A 19,308-nucleotide genomic window follows, 5' to 3' on the forward strand; every position below is an offset into this window, starting at 1 on the left:
GAAATCGTGATAATTTAGACAGTCTTTTTAAAGATGCTGGTACAGTGAACAGCCTTGGAAGAGAGAGATAGTATCTTCTCCAAAACAGAGGGCAGACATACTCACTATCCAGTATAAAATATTCAGGTTCCCTACGCTCAAGGTTCCTCTCCAGTAATATAACCCACTCTATGCAAAGGGATCTGGCCATCCTCACACTGCCCTATGGGAATTGGGAATTGGGGCTCAGAGAACTGGTATAAATACCGATGCTCTGACTACTCTTCTTGCTGTGAATAATACACTGTCCTTTGTCTCTGGCACAGGAGTTTCATGTCTTCTACCAGCATCCATGACACTGTAGCATGCCAACTTGTTAACATTAAGGTAGAGTACAATCTCACACCCTTCACAGTTCTTGATAGTTAGGCTACCTCTCTGATCACTCTGGGGGGGGGGGCGGGGAAGGAGAGTTGCATGCACCCTGTTGTTCTCATATTGGTCAAAGACGGGTATGTGGTCTTTTGAAGAGTTCCCCTTGTTCTCTATGGAGCCTTGTCTAACGCAAAGCCCTACTGGCTAAGGACCAGACCCCTACTCTGTGCTGTCAAGTAGAGGGGCCTGGAAGCTGAACAGAGACATGCCAACCCTCTGAACTGTTTTCTAATTCATGATTGAGGTGGGTCACCTGCAGGGGCTTCCTATGCAACCAACTAGCAAATGCTTTCAGCCTTTTCATGCCTTCTCCTGCTGGTGCTAACTGTGGGATCACTTCATTCAAGAAGTCAGATCCAGATGGACTTTGCCCAGTTGTGGACCAGGACACAGATGACAAGCTCACTGACCTCCATCCTAGCCTGTCTGGATCTCAGAAGCTTTTGAGGAGACCAAATGTATAGGCTTTGGACAGATGCCATTTGGAGGGCCCAGCCTTCTTGGGTTAAAAACTCTACATGGATCTCTGTGGAATTTCTCACCCCACTGGCAGAATAAAACTGAGAGGTACCCATATTTATTAAAGAGGGGATCATGTTCACATCTCCTACCTGAGTAGCTTGGATGTTCACGTTTCCTTCTCTTAAGAGTTTCCAGACGACAGCCATGTCTTCGTCGGTCTCTGCAGAAGCCAAGGGAGTGATCATCACGGCAGTATAGCCAGCTCGGTTCGGATGGTCCACGTTGCAGACACCTGCAAGGGGAGCACTGGGCATTGGACTAGCTCACAAGGGAGCATAAGTGAGTTTCTGCTTAGCCTGCTCAACATCTGCCAACTGCCTCCTGGTTAAAAGGCCATGGTACAGAACAGTCCTTTCCCAGTGGTGGAGTCAGTGTTTACATTTGTAGCAGCCTTTAAAAGTGGCTAGTTTTCTTTACAAGTTTTCTGAGGCTACCCAGCAAGAAAGGTCCATGGTGGTAGGTCCAGAGATGGCCAAGGGGTACAATGATCATGATTATTTCCTAAAGCAGTGTTCTGGACACTGATGGTCATTGAAGCTTCATCAACTGCCCAAGTGAAGGTGAAATGAGACCAGGACGCAGGTCTGTCTGGCTCTAGAGCCCATCACTCACCCAGCCACACAGCACCCAGAGCTGTGCATTTTAGGTTTTACTCTATGTTGTGTGTAACTCTTAAGCTGACGGCTGAGTCTTCAGGTCTTTCCCAAAGGCCGAGTGATATGTTGGGCAGTGTACCAGGGGGCCTGAAAAATGCCACAGGATAAACATAGGAAGTGTTCCAGGAATAACCATTTCGTTTGAAAAATGGAGGGAGAAAAAAAGCCTCCATGCATGTTTATATTAATAATACATTTCACAGTAGAGTGAAAAATAGCATATTTTTAAGATGAAGTATTAGTTGAGAACTCAGAAGAAATGTCTGCTTTGTAACCCTGGGGATATGCATTCATATCCCTCTCCACCAAAGGCGACATAGGAGATCATCAGCCTGTTATCTGTTGTATAAACGATCCCACCCCATAAGGGCGGTACCACGAGGTAAACAAAATCTTCCCCATACTGTTGCTTATCTGAAAAACCTATGTATCTCTTTTGGACAATAAAAAACTATCTCAGTAGATCAAGTCATTTAGCCTTTCTTAGCGTTTCCTCTGTAAAATGGGGAGAATAATAGAATATTATTAATAATAATAATAATTAATAATATGGGGTTACTGTGATAATAGAACCTGTGGGGTTACTGTAAAATTAAATGAGTTAATATATTGAAAGCACTTAGAACTGCACCTAGCACATAACAAACACTCAATAAGCATTAACTATTTCACTATTATTGTCCAGAATAGTATTCTTGTTTTTATAGCCTTGCTACTTGCTCATGAAGACTTAGGTATTCATTGTAACAAATCTGTTTTTTTATGAAAAAATGTCTGGGCTACTTATGAGTTCTGTTCTTGGGTAAAAAACCAATATTGGTTTGACAGTTCCCCCACACCATCTCAAACAATTTTTCAGAAATGTGCCATTGTGATGTCAGGATGCCATTGTATACAAAAAAATCATTCTGACCACTGTCATGACCAGCTGGGCTATGAAAGCTAAATATAACCCTATGCGTTGCCTCACAGCTCTGCCCTGAGAAAGATGGGAATATCTGCATTGCCTTGTTATTCTCATGACTATTTGATGTTTGCTTTTAAGAGGTGTAAACAGTCCTCAGGTTACAGTTCTCTTTAGTCTCTTCAGAAACATGACTTATAACTCAGTAGAGTAAGGACTGACTCCTCCCCAGGGGCTCAGAAAAGGGGCTGAGGACCCAGGACTTTCACAGCAGATGCTTCTGAGCAGCCACCAGGGAGTGAGCCAACCGTCCCTGGGGGCGAGGGGAAAGGCTCTTGACTGAGCATGCTCCAATTCCACAAGCTTTCTCCTCTGTAGTGGCGTTCTGGCAAAATAAAGGTGCATCACCAAGGACTAAGGTGGCAGAGGTGCACCTGTTGGCTCTATACTCAATCATGAAGAGTCACTTCTGTGTAGCCCCTTATAGTCTGTAATGTGCTTTCTGGATGCCTCACAACTGCGTGCCTAGGTTTCAGAGTGTGACCAATATGCCCTCCTCAACAGGCCTTCTACAGTGAAGGAAAGTAATGGTACCTTCAGCCCATTCTCTAGCTCCCCTTTATACTTTATGCTTATGGCTATTTTAGCTGTATCAGTATGATAAACAGAAAGCTTCCAGATCACTTTAGGGTTGAGGAGAACCGAATGTATTCTCAGTCGACACCAGCAGAAATGTATAACAACCAAAGCTTAGGTTGTCTGTTCTCTGGCCTGGCCTGGCCCACCAGGAGGACTTCTAACTGGCTTCAAGTCCAAGCTGCTTCAAGATGAGGCTCTGCATGCCCAGAACACAGAGGTATGTTCCATTTAATTATGTGCCTTTCTCAACTGAGCTACCCCTTTTATGGTGTCCATGAATCCATGAAGAACTGAAATCTAGTACAATTGGCTCAATGTTAGAGTTGTGACTTTATCTTCCTCTGATGGTGTGGAAAGCAGAAAGAATTTTAGGCTGTCATTAGGTACATCACCTTTCCATTCAGGTAAAAAGCCCTCAATACTGCTTAACAGAATTTTGGAGAACTGGAATGATGAGAAGGAGCCAGGACTGAGAAGGGCTTCAGGGAGAAGGATTCAGATAGAAAGAGAATGCAGCAGTCCTACGGAGGGAATGAACTTGGTGAGTTGGAGGCCATGTAACTGGAGTGGATGGAAGGAGGATGCATGGTGATGATTGAGGTAGCAAATGCAGGTGGGAGCCAGGCCATCCGGGATTCCTGAAGGCCAGGCTGAGGAAGCTGCCTTTCATTCTTAGAGCAATGGAAAGCTGTGGGAGGCATTTAAGCAAGGGTGGGTAAGATCCAAGTTGGGGGAAAGCTGTTGGATCTGGAATTCAGACTTCCTGATGCTCATTTAAACTCCTCCTCCGGCCTCCTAAGTAAGGGTTACAGATCTAGCATGTGCTCCAATTCCTGGATGCCAGGAATGAGAAGAACAAACCAATGGTATCACCTTTAAACCCCAGCAACACATTGAGTCATTGCGTGCTCTCAGGATCACACAAAAGTCTGTTGACTTTTCTGAGCATCACTTTCATCATCTACAAAACAGGGATAACCATCCCTATTAACAGGAGTTTTGAGGATTAAACAAGATCTCATATGCCAAGTGCTCAGCAGAGGGCCTAATCCATAGAGATCATTTGGGGTTTTATATCTCTTATTGGTACCCTCCTAGATATCCCTCATACAACCTTCCTAAACTCACAGATGCCATTGGGCCTGGACACGCCTTCAGCCAGCCCCATCACCCATCTGTCCACACTGTCACTCCTAGGCTGCATGATGTTGTCCCACACAGCAACATGAGGATAATGACACCTCCATCACAAGGGTGTTGTGAAGAATAAGTGCCATAATAAAGGCATGGTGGTCTAGTCCAGTTCTAGAATACAGCAGGAGCTCAGGACAGTGAAGAATCTCATGCTGGAAGGAAGTGGGTACCAAAATGGCCCTTCAAGGAGGAACCCAGACTGAGCAGACGCAACCATTTCTGACCTGTCTCCAGCAGCAGCTTCACCACAGAGAAGTTGGAGTGGGACACGCTATAGTGAAGGGCCGTGTTCCCGTTGCCATCAGCCAAGTTCACCAGCAGCTGCAGGAAGTGTGGGGAGTGGGGCCGGACCCCTCGGAGGTAGGCAGCCACCACAGCAGGGCTCGACGACTTCCGGCTGGAGACGCGGAACCACTCTTGACGGAGGGTGTTCAAGCTCTGCCTCTGAAATACCAACAGATTCCAAATCCAGGAGGTCACCTGGCCTGGGGAGCTCCAGCTGGGCTGTTAGTTTCCACTGGGAGAAGTCAGCTTTGGATGCGTCCACCTCTGTCCCTCAGCTCCCTCTAACTCCACGTGACCTACTCCTGGAGGGGTCAGAGCTGGGGCAGGGGGTGGGTTGGAACCTGTGCGAACAGCCCCCCACGTGAGGTAGAAAGAGGTCTGGGAGAGCAAACAATACCAGTGACAAAGCGTTTTTCCAGGTGACACTTTGAATCTACTGTGCGTTTCGATCACACCCCTGTATGTACAGCATAACCAAGGCCCTGTCTTTCACACACATATAGCCAGCCTGTATTGACCTTAGCCCGGACCCTACCAGGACTTCTGTGTGTTCTTAATAGGCATAGCTAGCAAGTCACAACATTTTACTAATGGGGAAGACGCACGCTGAAGGCTAAGATAAACAACATACCCAAGTGATGCTAGAAATAAAACCCAAACAGCTGTGCTTGAATTATTTTTGGCTTTTAAGCTTTGCTAGAACCTTCAGAAAAAATGGTTTAACAACCCTGGCAGGACCCCACTATCTGCAGTATGTAGCTCCTTTGGAACCATGAATGAGGAGAGTTCCAGAGCGAATGACATCAACTCTGTGTTACTCACGTGTTACATGTTTAAAATAGAACATGTTTAAGTTATTTATCTGAAGCGGAGGAGAAAGCGTGGGGATGTGATTTCACACTCATTCTGGAAAGGAACTGGATTTGGAGTCACTAAACCCACGTGGCCAGGCTTAAGTCCCAGCTCAGCTGTGTGACCTTCGAAGTCATACAGTCTTTTTGAACCTTACCTGTCCCATCTACAAAATGGGGATGAAACAGGGCTGGGTCCCTAACCTCCGATGGCTCTATAGAGTGAGGCCCTTGTACAACCTGCTTTGTCTCTAAGATGGGGTGGGGGAAGGGGTACTTTGATCCTAATATGGGTGTGGTGTCAGGTTTGCACATCCTCTATTGCTTTTCTTTTCTTTTTAATTTTAATTTTATTTTTAAGTAAACTCTATGCCCAACTTGGGGCTTGAACTCACGACCTCGAGATCGAGTTGCATGCTCTACCAACTGAGCCAGCCAGACTTCCCTCCCCTATCACTTTTCTAGGCAGAAACAGTGGAATCTTTTGTGGCTGAAACACTTTATATATCAGAATATCTCCCTTTCCTGTGGAATCTTCAGGAGAATCTGGAGAAAGATCCTAATATTAAGGAACATAAAGCTTAATTCTGTAATTCATTTAAGATTAAGTAACAGGAGTTTCGATCAACATTCACATCACATACTGGTTGTTTTTGTTTTTGTTTTGCGAAATCAGCTAAGATAAAATAATCAAAATGGGTTGGGCTGAATTAATCGTTTTTTTATCCCTAAGGCCCTCCTGCAAAGGAGAACAAAATGGGCTTTAAAAATGCTGATAGGCTCTTACTTGTTGGGGCCTACCAGTTGGCTCTCCTGACTTGGGAATATGTGTCTGCGCCAGGATCTCTTGAATAAAAGTAAAACCTAATGGCTACATGTTTAATTCCTTGTGGGCCATGAAGGTGTTAAAGGAGCAAGCAGATGTATTTTTTTTGCTTTTGGTCTCTTGACCCAGAGGTTCGTGTCGAAAAACAGAGTAAAGGGATGCCTGGGTGGCTCAGTCGGCTAAGCGTCTGCCTTTGGCTCGGGTCATGATCCCAGGGTCCTGGGATCGAGTCTCGCATCGGGCTCCTTGCTCAGCGGGGAGCCTGCTTCTCCCTCTGCCTATCGCTCCCCCTGCTTGTGTTCTCTCTCTCTCTCTGACAAATAAATGAATAAAATCTTAAACAACAACAACAACAACAACAAAACAGTAAAGACTACAGAATTAAATACCAGGGCTTGAGGGTAATGAAGACATGCTGCCCACCACCCACCTTCATTTTATTAATGAGGAAACAAGCTCTGAGCGGTGAAGTGACTTGCTCAATATCTCACCAGCAGCTGTCCTGGGACTAGAACCCCTGGTTCCCATTCCACATACTCTTCACTCTGCCCATAGTTCTCTCTAGTTGTGAGGTGATTTTGAGCCCAAGCCACACAAGGTTTGGTTTTGAAAGCACATATAGTTTTATGCTGGACTTTCAGGTGCAATGCCTGATAACGCTCCGTAGTGCCTCTGAGCGCCAGGCTGCTCCCTGATGCATATGCATCAGGTCCTGTCTCCCAGCATAATTATCATCACCCCAGCAGCAGAGTTTGGGCAAAGGAGGGCACCCAGAGGAAAGGGATTCCATGCACATCCACACCGCTGTCTCAGGCAAGGGACCAAAGTCACCCAGTTGGAACTAACAGCTTAAACAGTAGGGACATCCTGGGCGCCTGGGTGGCTCAGTTGGTTAAGCGACTGCCTTCGGCTCAGGTCATGATCCTGGAGTCCCGGGATCAAGTCCCGCATCGGGCTCCCTGCTCGGCAGGGAGTCTGCTTCTCCCTCTGACCCTCCCCCCTCTCATGCTCTCTCTCTCATTCTCGCTCTCAAATAAATAAATAAAATCTTTAAAAAAAAAAAAAACAACAACAGTAGGGACATCCTTCCATGACAGTGAAAAATCACAGTACCAAGAGTTGGTTGGTGGTGGCCCCAGTTTCTGGCAGATGTTGGCTCAATGCCCGGCATGCATTGAGGAATTCTTCTGAGGGTTTATATCTAAAGAAAAAAATACATATATCTATATCAGTTTTCATATTAATATAAAAGAAAGTAATCCCCCAGCTTGACTTTCGATTCTCAGCAGCTGAAGCACCCACACTGGGCCACTTCCCAGGCAAGGGGCATTCCGCTGAATGCAGCCTCCTGACAATGAGGCTTGGCCTCTGAACTCTGCTGAAGAGTGAGTCAAGCACATTGCCCTTTTTATCCTGCTGTTTTCAGGAGGCGGGAGCAGATCACCAAAGCATTCTGCGGGCCATGGGACTAACTGCAATTCCTGACATGCTGGGAAAAGGGAAGGCTGTCTTCCTGACTTTGGATAAAACATTTCCTGCCTAAGTGACTTGAAAAATCCAGAGAACCCAATCCCTACCAGCAATTTTTTTCAGGTTATTCTTCCATGAAGAATACCATCAAGCTAATAGAGTCAATACAATGAAACTCAGTTAAGCTGGAGTGCTCTAGGTGCTGAGCACTCTTCCTGTGTTAGTGTAAGAGCAGACAGACCATCCCGGGGTGGGACTTGATGGCACTGGTCACCAGGAAGCTCTGCCCTCAGCATGTCTCTATAGTGCTGCCACTTTGAGCAGCCCTGTGGACCTGCTTACCAGTGAGCCCCCATTCACTGCTCGTCACTCCCCCCCGGCTGAGGGGGGCAATGTTGGTAATGGGACTTACTATCCTTATTTCTACTACTTTTTCTTTTTCTTTTAAGTAGCCTCCACACCCAGCGTGGAGCCCAATGTGGCACTTAAACTCATGACCCTGAGATCAAGACCTGAGCTGAGGTCAAGAGTCAGACACTTAACTGACTGAGCCACCCAGGTGCCCCCCTACTATTTCTTGAGAGCCTGCTCTGTGGTAGGCACTGTGCTAGGCATTTCACATACTTTTTCTCATCCAGTCCCCAGATCAAACCTATCAGGTGGCTGTTACCCACATACTACAGATGAGGAATCTGAGGCAAGTACAATTTAGGCGCCTGTGTAAAGGAACATGATGGCAGACATGGGATTTGAACCCACGTGTGTCCAGCCTCAAAGACAGGGCTGCTTTTCATCACGTGACATGACCTCACACCTCTTTAAAAGATGGGATTATGTCAACATGGCCAACAGGAAAAGACAATTATCATATGAGCTCACTGATATGAGGAGTTTGAGAAACAAGACAGAGGATAATAGGGGAAGGGAGGGAACAATATGAAACCAGAGAGGGAGACAAACCATAAGAGACTCTTAATCTCAGGAAACAAAGTGAGGGTTGCTGGAGTGGAGGGGGGTGGGAGGGATGGGGTGGCTGGGTGATGGACACTGGGGAGGGTATGTGCTATGGTGAGCGCTGTGAACTGTGTAAGACTGATGAATCACAGACCTGTACCTCTGAAACAAATAATACATTATATGTTAATAAAAATAAAAAAATATATTAAAAAAACATGGCCAACAGGATAGGCAGAAAAGCATGTGGGTGAGAATCAGACAAGACCTGGTCAGAAGCCCCACTCGGCTGTGTCCCTTAACTTCTCCTAAGCCTCTTTTCCACATCTGTAAAGTGGGGATTATAATAATTTCTACTTTGCAGGATAATTAAAAGGATTATAGTACATGTAAAGTCCTTCACATTTCCAGGCCTGGGACGATGTTAGCTTTACATGCAGAGCTCAGTGTGTGACAGTATATCCCATGAAGGCGGGAGTCACGTCTGTGGCTGGCATAGATCAGAAACTCCGGAAATACTGGTGAATGGATAGAAGGATGAATGAACAAATGAACAAATAGAATAGAATAAAAGGATGAAGTAGTGCCCTTGCTCTTTCCCAGAGATCAGGTGCCCCCATCTGTACCCATCTGACTCACCTCTCAGCCTTGGGATGGGGGACTTCTTCCCCAGGCCCACTTTCCTGGCCTGTGGTGCTGGCGCCCTCGAGGATGCTCAGCCCAGCCTTGCAGGCAGGGTGGGCCTCCTTGCCCCGCCTATGTTCTGGGCCATCATATTTCTTCTCTGCCTCACTGTCTGACACATCTTCCGGGGAGCTGTCCTCACCGCTGGTCTCCTCACTTGAGGTGGTCTCGTAGCTAGAGAAGGAGACAAAGGTCACTCGTTCTGTGTTTCCTGCCCGGTGTCCAGGTCAACACAAATAAGAACCAGGTGGGCTTCAGAGGGCTTCAGATAATAATCCCCAGCTTGCTAACCACATCCTCCATTCTCTGTATCTGCACGCCTGGGTGAGGGGATTCCCAGGAACCTCATGTCAGAGAAAGATGTGGTCAAGAGCTGTGGCCTGACACCGGACGCCACTTGGGGAGAAAAGATAATTAAGCTGTTTGCAGGGAACACACAAATAGCCCATGCCCTAATTGGCCTATGCATTCGGATGATCCAGATAAGCCGTCCAAGATTCTCACAAAAGCATTTGCTTCTGGAGTCCTAACGTGTTGTCTAGAGAGGGGCCCAGATGTAGGCAAACACCCCCCACTCCCACCCTGAATTCTTGGAGTTGACGGACAGATCTTCACGTGTCTGGGTGATTGTGAAGCTTCCCTTTCTCCCCCCCTGTTCCAGCCAGGCTTACACCTGACATGGGAGGACCCATCTGTGTCTCTTCCCAGCAGTGTTCTATAGGAAACACGAACAGTCAGGGTGCCTGAACCCAGCATCTGCGTGTCCTGGCTGCGGCCTATTCAGCTTCTGCTTGCAACAGCAAAAGCAAGGGCATGGCCCCCTTGCCTCGTGGCCCACCCTCCCCAGCAGTGATCCTTAGGTTCAATTTTGTGTGACTCCATTGAGGTGGCAGACCACAGACGGTGGAGGGAAGTCCCAGCAGATTTATGGATCCTTCTGCTGATGGTCAACAGGAGATCCCCCGATAGAGGATCCTGCAGTTAAGATGAAGATTTCAGTCTCTGGGGCCATTGAACACTGCCACAGAGACCAGGGGAGACCAGTGGCCACAGCTTCCATTGAACCCCCTTAGGCCCTTTCTCTGGATGTTGGCCCCTATGTAAGGCCCCCATGCTCACTGGATTTGCAGAGCCAGGCTGCTCCTTGGCATGCTCACATTCTGCCTTGTTTAAACCACAGATATTTCTTCCTCTGTCGTGCTTGGAACAACCTTTTGCTTTTGTGACTAAGAGAAGGGGGGACATATTATGTTTACCAGGCAGTTCTTCTCTTACAGTTGCTTCCATAAAAACTTCACCTGGAAGCCCATTCATTCATTCAACAGAAATTTATTGAGCACCTACTGTGTGCCATACTCTGTTCTAAATGCTATACCAAAGTCCCTGTCCTAACTGAGCTTCTATTTCTAGTAGAGAAAAACAGAAAACAAACATGTAAACAAGATAATTAGATAGTGATAAAAACAATGAATAAGATAATAAAGGACCATGGACTAGAGTAATGGGAGGAGGGCCTACGTTAATTAGAGCAGAAGTCTTTCACCTTGGCTGCACATTATAATCACTTGAGGGTGTATACATTCCCAGGATCTGCACAGCACCCCCGCCTAATGAAGCCAGAGTTTTTGGGGGTGGGGGGAAACTCAGGCATTGGTATGTTTAAAGCTCCCTCAGGGTTTCCAAGGTGTGGCCAAGGTTGAGAACCATTGCACTAAAGTGACAAATACTGAAGAATATCTGGGACAGGCACTTTAAGGGCAGTGGGGAGACGGAAGGAAGGACAGATAGCAAATGCAAGGGCCCCACGATGGGCCCCACTTGGCACATTTTAGGGAAGACAGGCGGGAGTCGATGGTAGACAATGGGGCCAGCAATAGCTATGGATGGACTTCCAGGTTTGGGCACGGGGCGGGCACTGCCAGGGGCAGGGGAGAGATAGGACCTGCTTCTCCTGGGTTCACAGAGTCTGACGTCAGTGGGAATGGCAACAGCGACTCTCCTGTGACATCCCATGTCATTATTTCTGACATTTTCCTCACAGAGCCTGCAACAGTGACGTCACCCTTGTTTAAATCTGGTGTCTTCCTTCTGTTCTGACCCAAACTAGCAGGGATTCCGACCTCCAGGGCCCACCACTGGCTGGGTCCGGTGCCCCTCCTTTGGGCCCACGCTCCCTTCTTTGCTAGAATTCAGCTCAGCAGATTGGTGTCTTATATCTGCCCTGTCCAAACCATGAGCTAAAGGCAGGGACCAAGGATTTATTTGACTTTTTTATCCCTGACGCCTAACACATTTGTCGGCATTTAATAAATGTTTGTTGAATGATTTAGAAAATATTATAAATCCAGTGATTTACTCTCTAGAATATATGAGGTTTGGTTCATGTTCTGAGTCAATAGATCTTGGTTGTTGTTCTTCATCCTAAAAAATGCCGGTTTGGTTTGCAGGAAGTTAGTTAAAGGAAGAAAAAAAAAATTAAATGGATGAAATTTGAAGTTCAACAAATTAAGAGTTTGTCCTGCTTTCGCCGTTATGGTTCAGATTAAATGTCTTCTGTAAAGGGCCCATGTGCTCCCCAAACTCCCAGAAACCACCTGGAACCCTGTCCCCAGGGACACCAAAGCCGAGACATTAAAAGCCCAGGATCCAACAGACCACCACAGCTGGCAAGGAGCCAAACACGTGCAAACCCAAGATGGAGTTTTCAAGGGCCGTTAATTCCCTTGAAGAAAAATGGAAACCAGATGCTTCCCCCTAGGAAAAGAGAGTGGTAAGGACAACAGCGGGATAGGTAGTGTGGAGGGGGGCAGTCTGGGCTTCATGAGCGATGCTTACCCACCGTTAACCCCAACAAACTGAAGGTTCTTTTTGGTCCCATTACCTCCTGCACGGAAGCCATAGTCTTTCTTTTTCATTATGGATTTAAGGCTGGTCGACGGGGAGATCTCTAGGTAGACACAACATCACAGGTTAGAATGATCTTGGGGATGTCCCAGAATGCAGCACAACCGGGACTCTTGCTTTGAGGGGAGACAGGCTGAAGGCATGGGAGGAGGTAGAAAGGGACAGAGATCTAGATCATGTAAATCAGATATTGTGAAGGTCTTTGAGGAGGCCCGGCCTTCTAGTCAACACCAGCCCAACTGTCCCTGTTCACAAGCCCCTCTGTGTGTGGATGACAGAGTGGAGTTCCTGGAGCACTCTTCCAGAAGAGCCGTGTGTGCCATCACTGTCCCTGTCTTAGCCGACTTGCTCAGTGAACGGCGGGGCAGGCGCAGAACCCCATACACACGACTCCTGTTCCCGCGCCCACCTCGGCCCGAGGGCACCTCCGCGGTCTTTCCTGGCTTACGTGCCACTTGACACCTGGGATGTGGGGTAGGCATGGCAGACGCGTGAGCAAGAGCACGTCTGTTTTGCTGTGCTCAAAGGTATCGGAGGCATTTTCCAATGGGCAAGACTGGAATTAGCACCGAAATAATGAAAAAAGCAGCCCATTCGTGATCTGCAGCAGGACGCAGGCTTGCACACTGCTCGTTGAGCAAAGCAAAATATGGTTCCACTTTACTCAACAGAAAGGAGCGTGTAACTTGTTACAAGAGAAGTGCTGCTCAGCCCAAGGGTCGACTTCCACATGTAGCATTCAGTCTCTCTCCTACACACACACACGCACACGCACACGCACACACAGAAAATATTCAGTGGAATATTTCAGATCTCAATACAGTGCTCCTTCAAAACCAGGCTAGAGCGAACCCCTAAATGCAAGAACCAGAGAGGACCACAGGAAGGCAAGAGCCCAGGAAACAATGAAGGGAGGCTGAGGATTAGAGCACGCACAGCCAGGGCCCGTCTTGCCCTAGACATTGCCTTCATGCTACGCAAGTGAGAAACGGGCGCCGCCCGGGTGGACACGGTGCTGCAGACTTGGCAAGTGAGTGGGGGCTGAATTTCAGCCCCCGTGTGCCTTCCTGGCTGGCATCTTTGTGCCCTGTGCTATCTGTGCCAGCCGTATGTGGTGGCCCTGCAGTCAGTCCCAGCCTTAGAGCCAGGACAAGAGTTAGGGGCACAGGGCCTCCACTGTTACATAGATCGGCGTTTCTTCCACTGGGTTCCTGGAGGCGCTTGAACCTTTTGAAAAATATACACATGCAATTCAAACCCCTATTCCCTTTGACTCGTCAGGTAAAGGAGAAATGGCTCCCTGCCTTGGGCACCAGTATTTACCCATGGGCGGGGAGGCAGAGGGGGCCGGGGGCTCCCTCTGGGGTGGAGCGTGGGCCGAGTAGGCGGACAGCAGCAGGTTGAGGGAGCTCAGCAGCTGGCTCTGGATGCTGCTGAGCTTGGAGGCGGGCTGCTTGATGGCGCTGGCCAGCTCCGGGTACCCGTGCTCCAGGCAGCTCCACTGCTCCTGCAGGAGTTCCTGGATCTTCTTAACGTATTGGCCGATAGTGGCATCTGTGGGCGAGCTTGGTGGCCTCCCCAGGTGCTCCTTCCCCGGCAGCTCTGAGCTGGTCTCCTCTCGCCCTGCTGCTGGGGGCGTCTTTCTGTCGCTGCTCCATGAAGCGTGCCCTGCTCCCCCGCCCAGACCCTCGGCTCCTACCTGAGGGCTTCCCTCCTGCTCAGGGCCTGCTTCTTCGATCCTCAGCTCAGTGGAGAGGCAGCTAGGTAAAGAGGGGGCGAGGACCACCTCGGGTCCTTGTGGCAGTGACAGCTGTGGTGGTGGCACGAATTCTGCTGGGCTCCGATCCCCCCGTTTGTGGCTGGCCTGCCCCCCTAAGAGGCCATTCTCCTGTCCTCTGGCCCTCCAGCTTTCAGATCCTGTGCTGCCCACAAGGTTGACCTCAATGCTCTTGTCACAGGACTCCCTGGGCAAGAGTCTATGCAGGGGGTCAGTGTTGACCGTGGCGTCAGCGTGGCCCCGAATGTCTCTGGTGTTCTCGTGGCTAAGCTTTTCTGCCAGTCGAGCTACAGTGTGTTCTAGCTCTTGAATCCTCTGCCCTCTGGCCTTGATTTCCTCCTCCTGCTGCTGGAGGGCAGCTCTGACCTGGGCCAGTTCCTCGGTTCTTCCAGACAGCTCACCCTCGAGGGCAGAGAGCCGTTGCTTCAGGCTGGAGATGCTTTGGGGATCCACCGCGGGGAGGCCCAGGCTTGCCTCCGTGACCCGGATGCCAATGCTCCTCACATCTATTTCCACAGGTGGTGGGGGTGGGATCTCGCTGATGTTGAGCTCGATTTCTTCTAGGGGGAACTCATTCTCAGGAATGGGTGATGGCAGCGGTGGGGGGCTGGGTGTTGGGGAGCCAGGGGTGACCACCACCTCTGTTTCTCTGGTTTTGTGTTCGTCTTCTTCATCCTCCAGAACAACAAGTGCATCCTGGGATAAGACGGGAGGACTTGGGAGAGAGAGGGGATTTGGAGCCTCCTCTTCCTCTTCGTCCTCGGGAGGCTCAGTGCCCTCCTGGACCAGCTCTGGAATCCCTGGCACCACGTCCCCAAACTCTCTGACTTTGGGTTGCGTTGTTGCTCGTGGGGTGGAGTTCTGAAAACCTGCAAATCCGTCTGCAGGGCCAAAGGCGCCATCACAGACACTGCCTTCACCCTGAAGTGGAGGGAGGGCCGGAGGTGTGGGGGGACCTGAGTTTAGGCTTGAGTCCTCTGAGGCCCTGTTTTGTAGCAGTGTGGCTGGCATGCTGGACGCTCTCAAGAGCTGGGGCCGTCCACTCCCGGGGGCTGGCTCGGCCTCCCTGGGCGCAACAGCCTCCAAATGTCTGGCTGTCTCTGCCAGTAGGGCCTTCCTGTGGTAGCTCACCTCACTCCCGCTGGTGGAGGCTTGCGGGTGTTCACCAGGGGGCAGCGACTGGGCTCGCTCCTCTGTCCCCAGCGACACCTTCTTCGGCACCACTGGGGACCAGTTTTGGTGGGGAAGAGCAGCATGGGGGCGAGCCCTGCTGTCGGGGAGGCTGAAGTTTCGAGGCAAGGTGCTGAACTTGGCCTGCTTGGCCCTTCTGTGGATAGGAATCCTTCTGATGGTGTTTCCCTTCTCAATGTCATCCACGTACTTGAGGAAGTCCAGGTCCAGATGAAAGCCATACGGGGTCTCCACAGAGTAGGGGTGGCTCTTTGGAGGGCCTTTCTCTTCATCCCCCTGAGAGGAGGACTGGTCTTTGGCTGGGAGACATGTAAAAAGGAAGCACAATGTTAATAAGAATTATGGGTGGTGAGGCCTAATATGTGTGATTTAGACTTAATGCTCTCACGTGAGACTTCTCCTAAATGTCCCTGTCTCTAAATTAAGCTGAGATGCTCACAGTCTTCCGGCCATGCTGAGAATCCAGTTTATTAAATCAGTGTGTACTTAGCCAATGTCTGCAAGGAAATAGGTAGAGGAAATAGTTTCTAATTTGCAGTATTCATCTCAGTTATTGCTGTGGAATCTGCTGGCAGGCCAGCAAAATAAAATAGTCTCATACTGTTTTTCTGGGTTTGAGGCATGTAATGGCTGAACTCAAGTGGCCAGGAATCTGCCAGATCAGGGTGCTAATTGGCAATTATGAATATTGAGTGTTTTGAAGGATAAGGTACACAATTGCCTCGACATTATGACAGAACCTCGCATTACTCAAATGGATACTAGGAAATCTTGCTGAAGCCAGAGGTATCAAGGAGTTATGCCTTCTACATTATGTAAGCGTCCTCATCTGGGTGAGCCTTCAGGCACATGAAGATCAGAGAGAACTGGCATGTGTAATCATGCACAGCCCATGCTCTTTCGCACCTGAAAACTGCTTAGTGCTTAACAAACATGAACCTCACTTTCAAAAACTCATGTCAAGGGGCGCCTGGGTGGCTCAGTCGTTAAGTGTCTGCCTTCGGCTCAGGTCATGGTCCCAGGGTCCTGGGATCGAGCCCCATGTCGGGCTCGCTGCTCAGCGGGAAGCCTGCTTCGCCCTCTCCCGCTCCCCCTGCTTGTGTTCCCTCTCTCACTATATCTCTCTCTATCAAATAAATAAATACAAATATTTAAAAAACAAAAACTCATGTCAAGTGAGGAAATACCACATTCTTCACAGACTGGATAAAAGGTGGTAAGGGACAAGGGCCATGTCAAAGGGACATCAGCCTACGTCCTCCAAGAGAAGTGGGACTCGTGACTTTTCAGGGCAGCCCAGACTGTCAGGGGACATTGTGGTGAGAAAGTTCTCCCTCACGCCAAGGCACCAGTGGTTTTCTTGACTCCGGCAGGGGATGCTGAGGACAAGTCAGTCCTTTGACTGAATCCATAAGGACTTGTCTCCAAGTAGCCTCTTCTTCAGGTTAAACAGTCTGTTCTCATGTAATCCCCCTTATTATCTCTGTGACATTCTGTTAAACATGCCCCCAAAATGCTTAGCTCAGGAGAGCACATAGTGGGCAGCACAGAGATCAAGAATGCAGATTCAAAAGCCTGGTCTATATTTCGGCTCTTGGGGAAATTACTTAGCCTCCCTATGTCTCATCATCTATACAGTGGGAATACTAACAGCAAGGTGAGATTCTTGTGAGAACTGATTAATTTATACATATAAAGTGCTTTGAACAATGATGAAAATCCATATATACTCAATATTGTAGTTATTGTCTTTGTGGAAACACAAAACAGAGAGAACTGAAGCCCCATAATGGAAGCTAATTTGCCTGGGCACACAGGAGGAGCTCCACAAATTCTCTGTGACTGACTCACTGCTTGGTTCCAAGGGTAATGGGCCCTAGGGGCAAAATTACAAAATAGTAGTAATTCAATTTGCTCACTTCAACCACTGTTTTTTTGCAGACCTATGTGTTGGTTGCTAAGCTAGATCCTAAGGACACAAACATAAATTAGGTACAGCCCTGCCCTCAAAAAAATGTATGGTCAAGTAGGAGAAACACCAGTAGGTACAACATGGTGTGCCAAGGATGGTAACAGATATGTGCCCAAAAGACAGCCTTCCTGACTTATTTTCCCAGTTTCTTCAGGAGGTTAATTCTGCCTTGGGAGGAGAGGGATGACTTCACAAAAGTGACATAAGATTGGGCATAAAATGAACAAACAGGAACTTGCCAGAACAAGAGGGTGAAAGACATTGTAGCTGTTTATCTCCAAGATGGCCACCATCACTTCCCACCCTCTCTGTACAGTCAAGGGAATCCCACACTGAGAGGTGGAGTCTATTTCTCCACCCCTTCGAATCTGAGCTGGACTGTGACTCCTTTGACCAAAATAATATGGTAGAAACGATGCTGAGAGAATTCCAAGGCTAGGTCGTAAGAAGCCAGTAAGTTCCACTCAGTGGAAGGTCAGATGCCGTGTACGAAGTCCAACTTCCCCGAGACCTGCCATACTGTGGGGAAGCCAAAGAGCCCCACAGAGAGGTGATGTGGGAAGAGGGAGAGAGCTGCCTCGCCAGCCCAAGCTGTTCCAGCCATCCTAGCCCAGGTGCCAGGCATTAACCTTCAGATGACTCTGGCCCCAGCCCTCATCTGATTTCAATGACAGACGGGATCCGAGTGAGAACCACTCAGCTAACCTGTGTTAGTAATACATTCTTATTTTCAGCCACTGAGTTTTGGGGTGTTTGTAGTGCAGCAATAAATAGCCAGGACAGATTCTAGACACATGTTGGAGAATGTGCAAAGGCACGGAGGTATGGAATGCCACAGTATTCTGGGGTTCTATAAGTGCGGGTGATGTATGGTAGAGAAGGGTGAACCAGGAGAAGGAGACATTTGGAAAGGTCAGCAAGAACCAGGTCATGAGCAGCTTGCATGCACACCAACAAGCCTTGACTCTACTCGTCAGGTAATCAACGGTGGGTCACAAAGAGTGTCCTCGCAGAGGACTGGAAGAAGGGCAAACCAAAGGCCCTGAGACCAGATGGAAGCCGGCTGACATGCTCCAGGTAAGAGAAGCTAAAAGCAATGAAGGGAAAGGGACAAGTTAAAGAAAAGGTGCAAATGAAGGTGCTACCTGGGGGTAGCTTCTTGGGGTTGCTTTTCCCCTAAAGGTGCTGGCACATTAGGCCTGCCCTCTTCCCTCTTGCCCGACAGATCTCTCCTTTTGGTCAGTGCCACGTGCGGTCAGGTGGCCCTCTGTACTTAGACAAGTACAGTTATTTCCAAAGAACTAAACGAGGCCAACTAGACACATGCAGGCTGACACTGTGCACACTGACACAATCAAGCCTACCGGGCTCGATGCTCAGTAAGGCCACAGGGCCTGTGGGCAGTTACACCATGACCATGGCAGGGGACAACCCACGGGACGGTCTTCATTGGGTTCCACCGCTTCTGTGCCAAGGACCTGAACTTCAGGCAGGAAGGAGTGAATACTTCTCAAGCCCCCCCCAAAACACCAAATAAGTTCCCATTCACCCACACAATTTTTTTTTTTACCAACCTGCTTTCCCCCAAAGAAGCACACTGGTAATTTCAGTAACTGAGAGCTATTGCTCTCTGTTAGATTTCCAGACTATGCTCAGCTGTCCTCTTAGGCCTCCTGGTTGACTCAGCAGCCTCCTGGATTACAGAGACAGGCCAAATCAGAGAGGAGGTATTTGTTTAAGGTTAAGCAGAGAGCAGATTTATGACCCGGAAGGCAGAGAAGTCTCCTAAAGGAAAGGCTGCATTATTTATCTGCTTATTGCCTCAATTCAATTGAGGCTGATTTACCCGGTGGCCTCTGGGATCAGGTCCAGAGCACAAATACAAGAATAGCATCAAATAAGAAAGAGGGCGCCTGGGTGGCTCAGTTGGTTAAGCAACTGCGAGTCCCGCGTTGGGCTCCCTGCTCGGCGGGGAGTCTGCTTCTCCCTCTGACCCTCCCCCCTCTCATGCTCTCTGTCTCTCATTCTCTCTCTCTCAAATAAATAAATAAATAAATAAATAAAT

The 19,308-nt window shown here is 48.7% G+C and overlaps 1 protein-coding gene across 2 annotated transcripts in view; it reads right to left on the minus strand.

Annotated features, from left to right (window-relative positions):
- KANK4 (KN motif and ankyrin repeat domains 4) overlaps nt 1-19,308 on the minus strand; it is a 31,150-nt gene that overhangs the window by 8,830 nt on the left and 3,012 nt on the right. Inside the window, exons 2-7 of one of the 2 annotated variants that reach the window (XM_021679946.1) lie at nt 13,627-15,570; nt 12,235-12,346; nt 9,355-9,573; nt 7,405-7,492; nt 4,554-4,773; nt 1,026-1,168 (exon numbers count right to left, since the gene is read on the minus strand). In XM_021679946.1, the coding sequence (XP_021535621.1) occupies nt 1,026-1,168; nt 4,554-4,773; nt 7,405-7,492; nt 9,355-9,573; nt 12,235-12,346; nt 13,627-15,570 (2,726 nt within the window). The remainder of the gene's footprint in view (nt 1-1,025; nt 1,169-4,553; nt 4,774-7,404; nt 7,493-9,354; nt 9,574-12,234; nt 12,347-13,626; nt 15,571-19,308) is intronic. The other variant, XM_044914040.1, reaches the window with a different exon arrangement.

This window comes from Neomonachus schauinslandi, chromosome 4 (genome assembly GCF_002201575.2).
Source record: "Neomonachus schauinslandi chromosome 4, ASM220157v2, whole genome shotgun sequence".
Classification (NCBI taxonomy): Eukaryota; Metazoa; Chordata; class Mammalia; order Carnivora; family Phocidae; genus Neomonachus; species Neomonachus schauinslandi.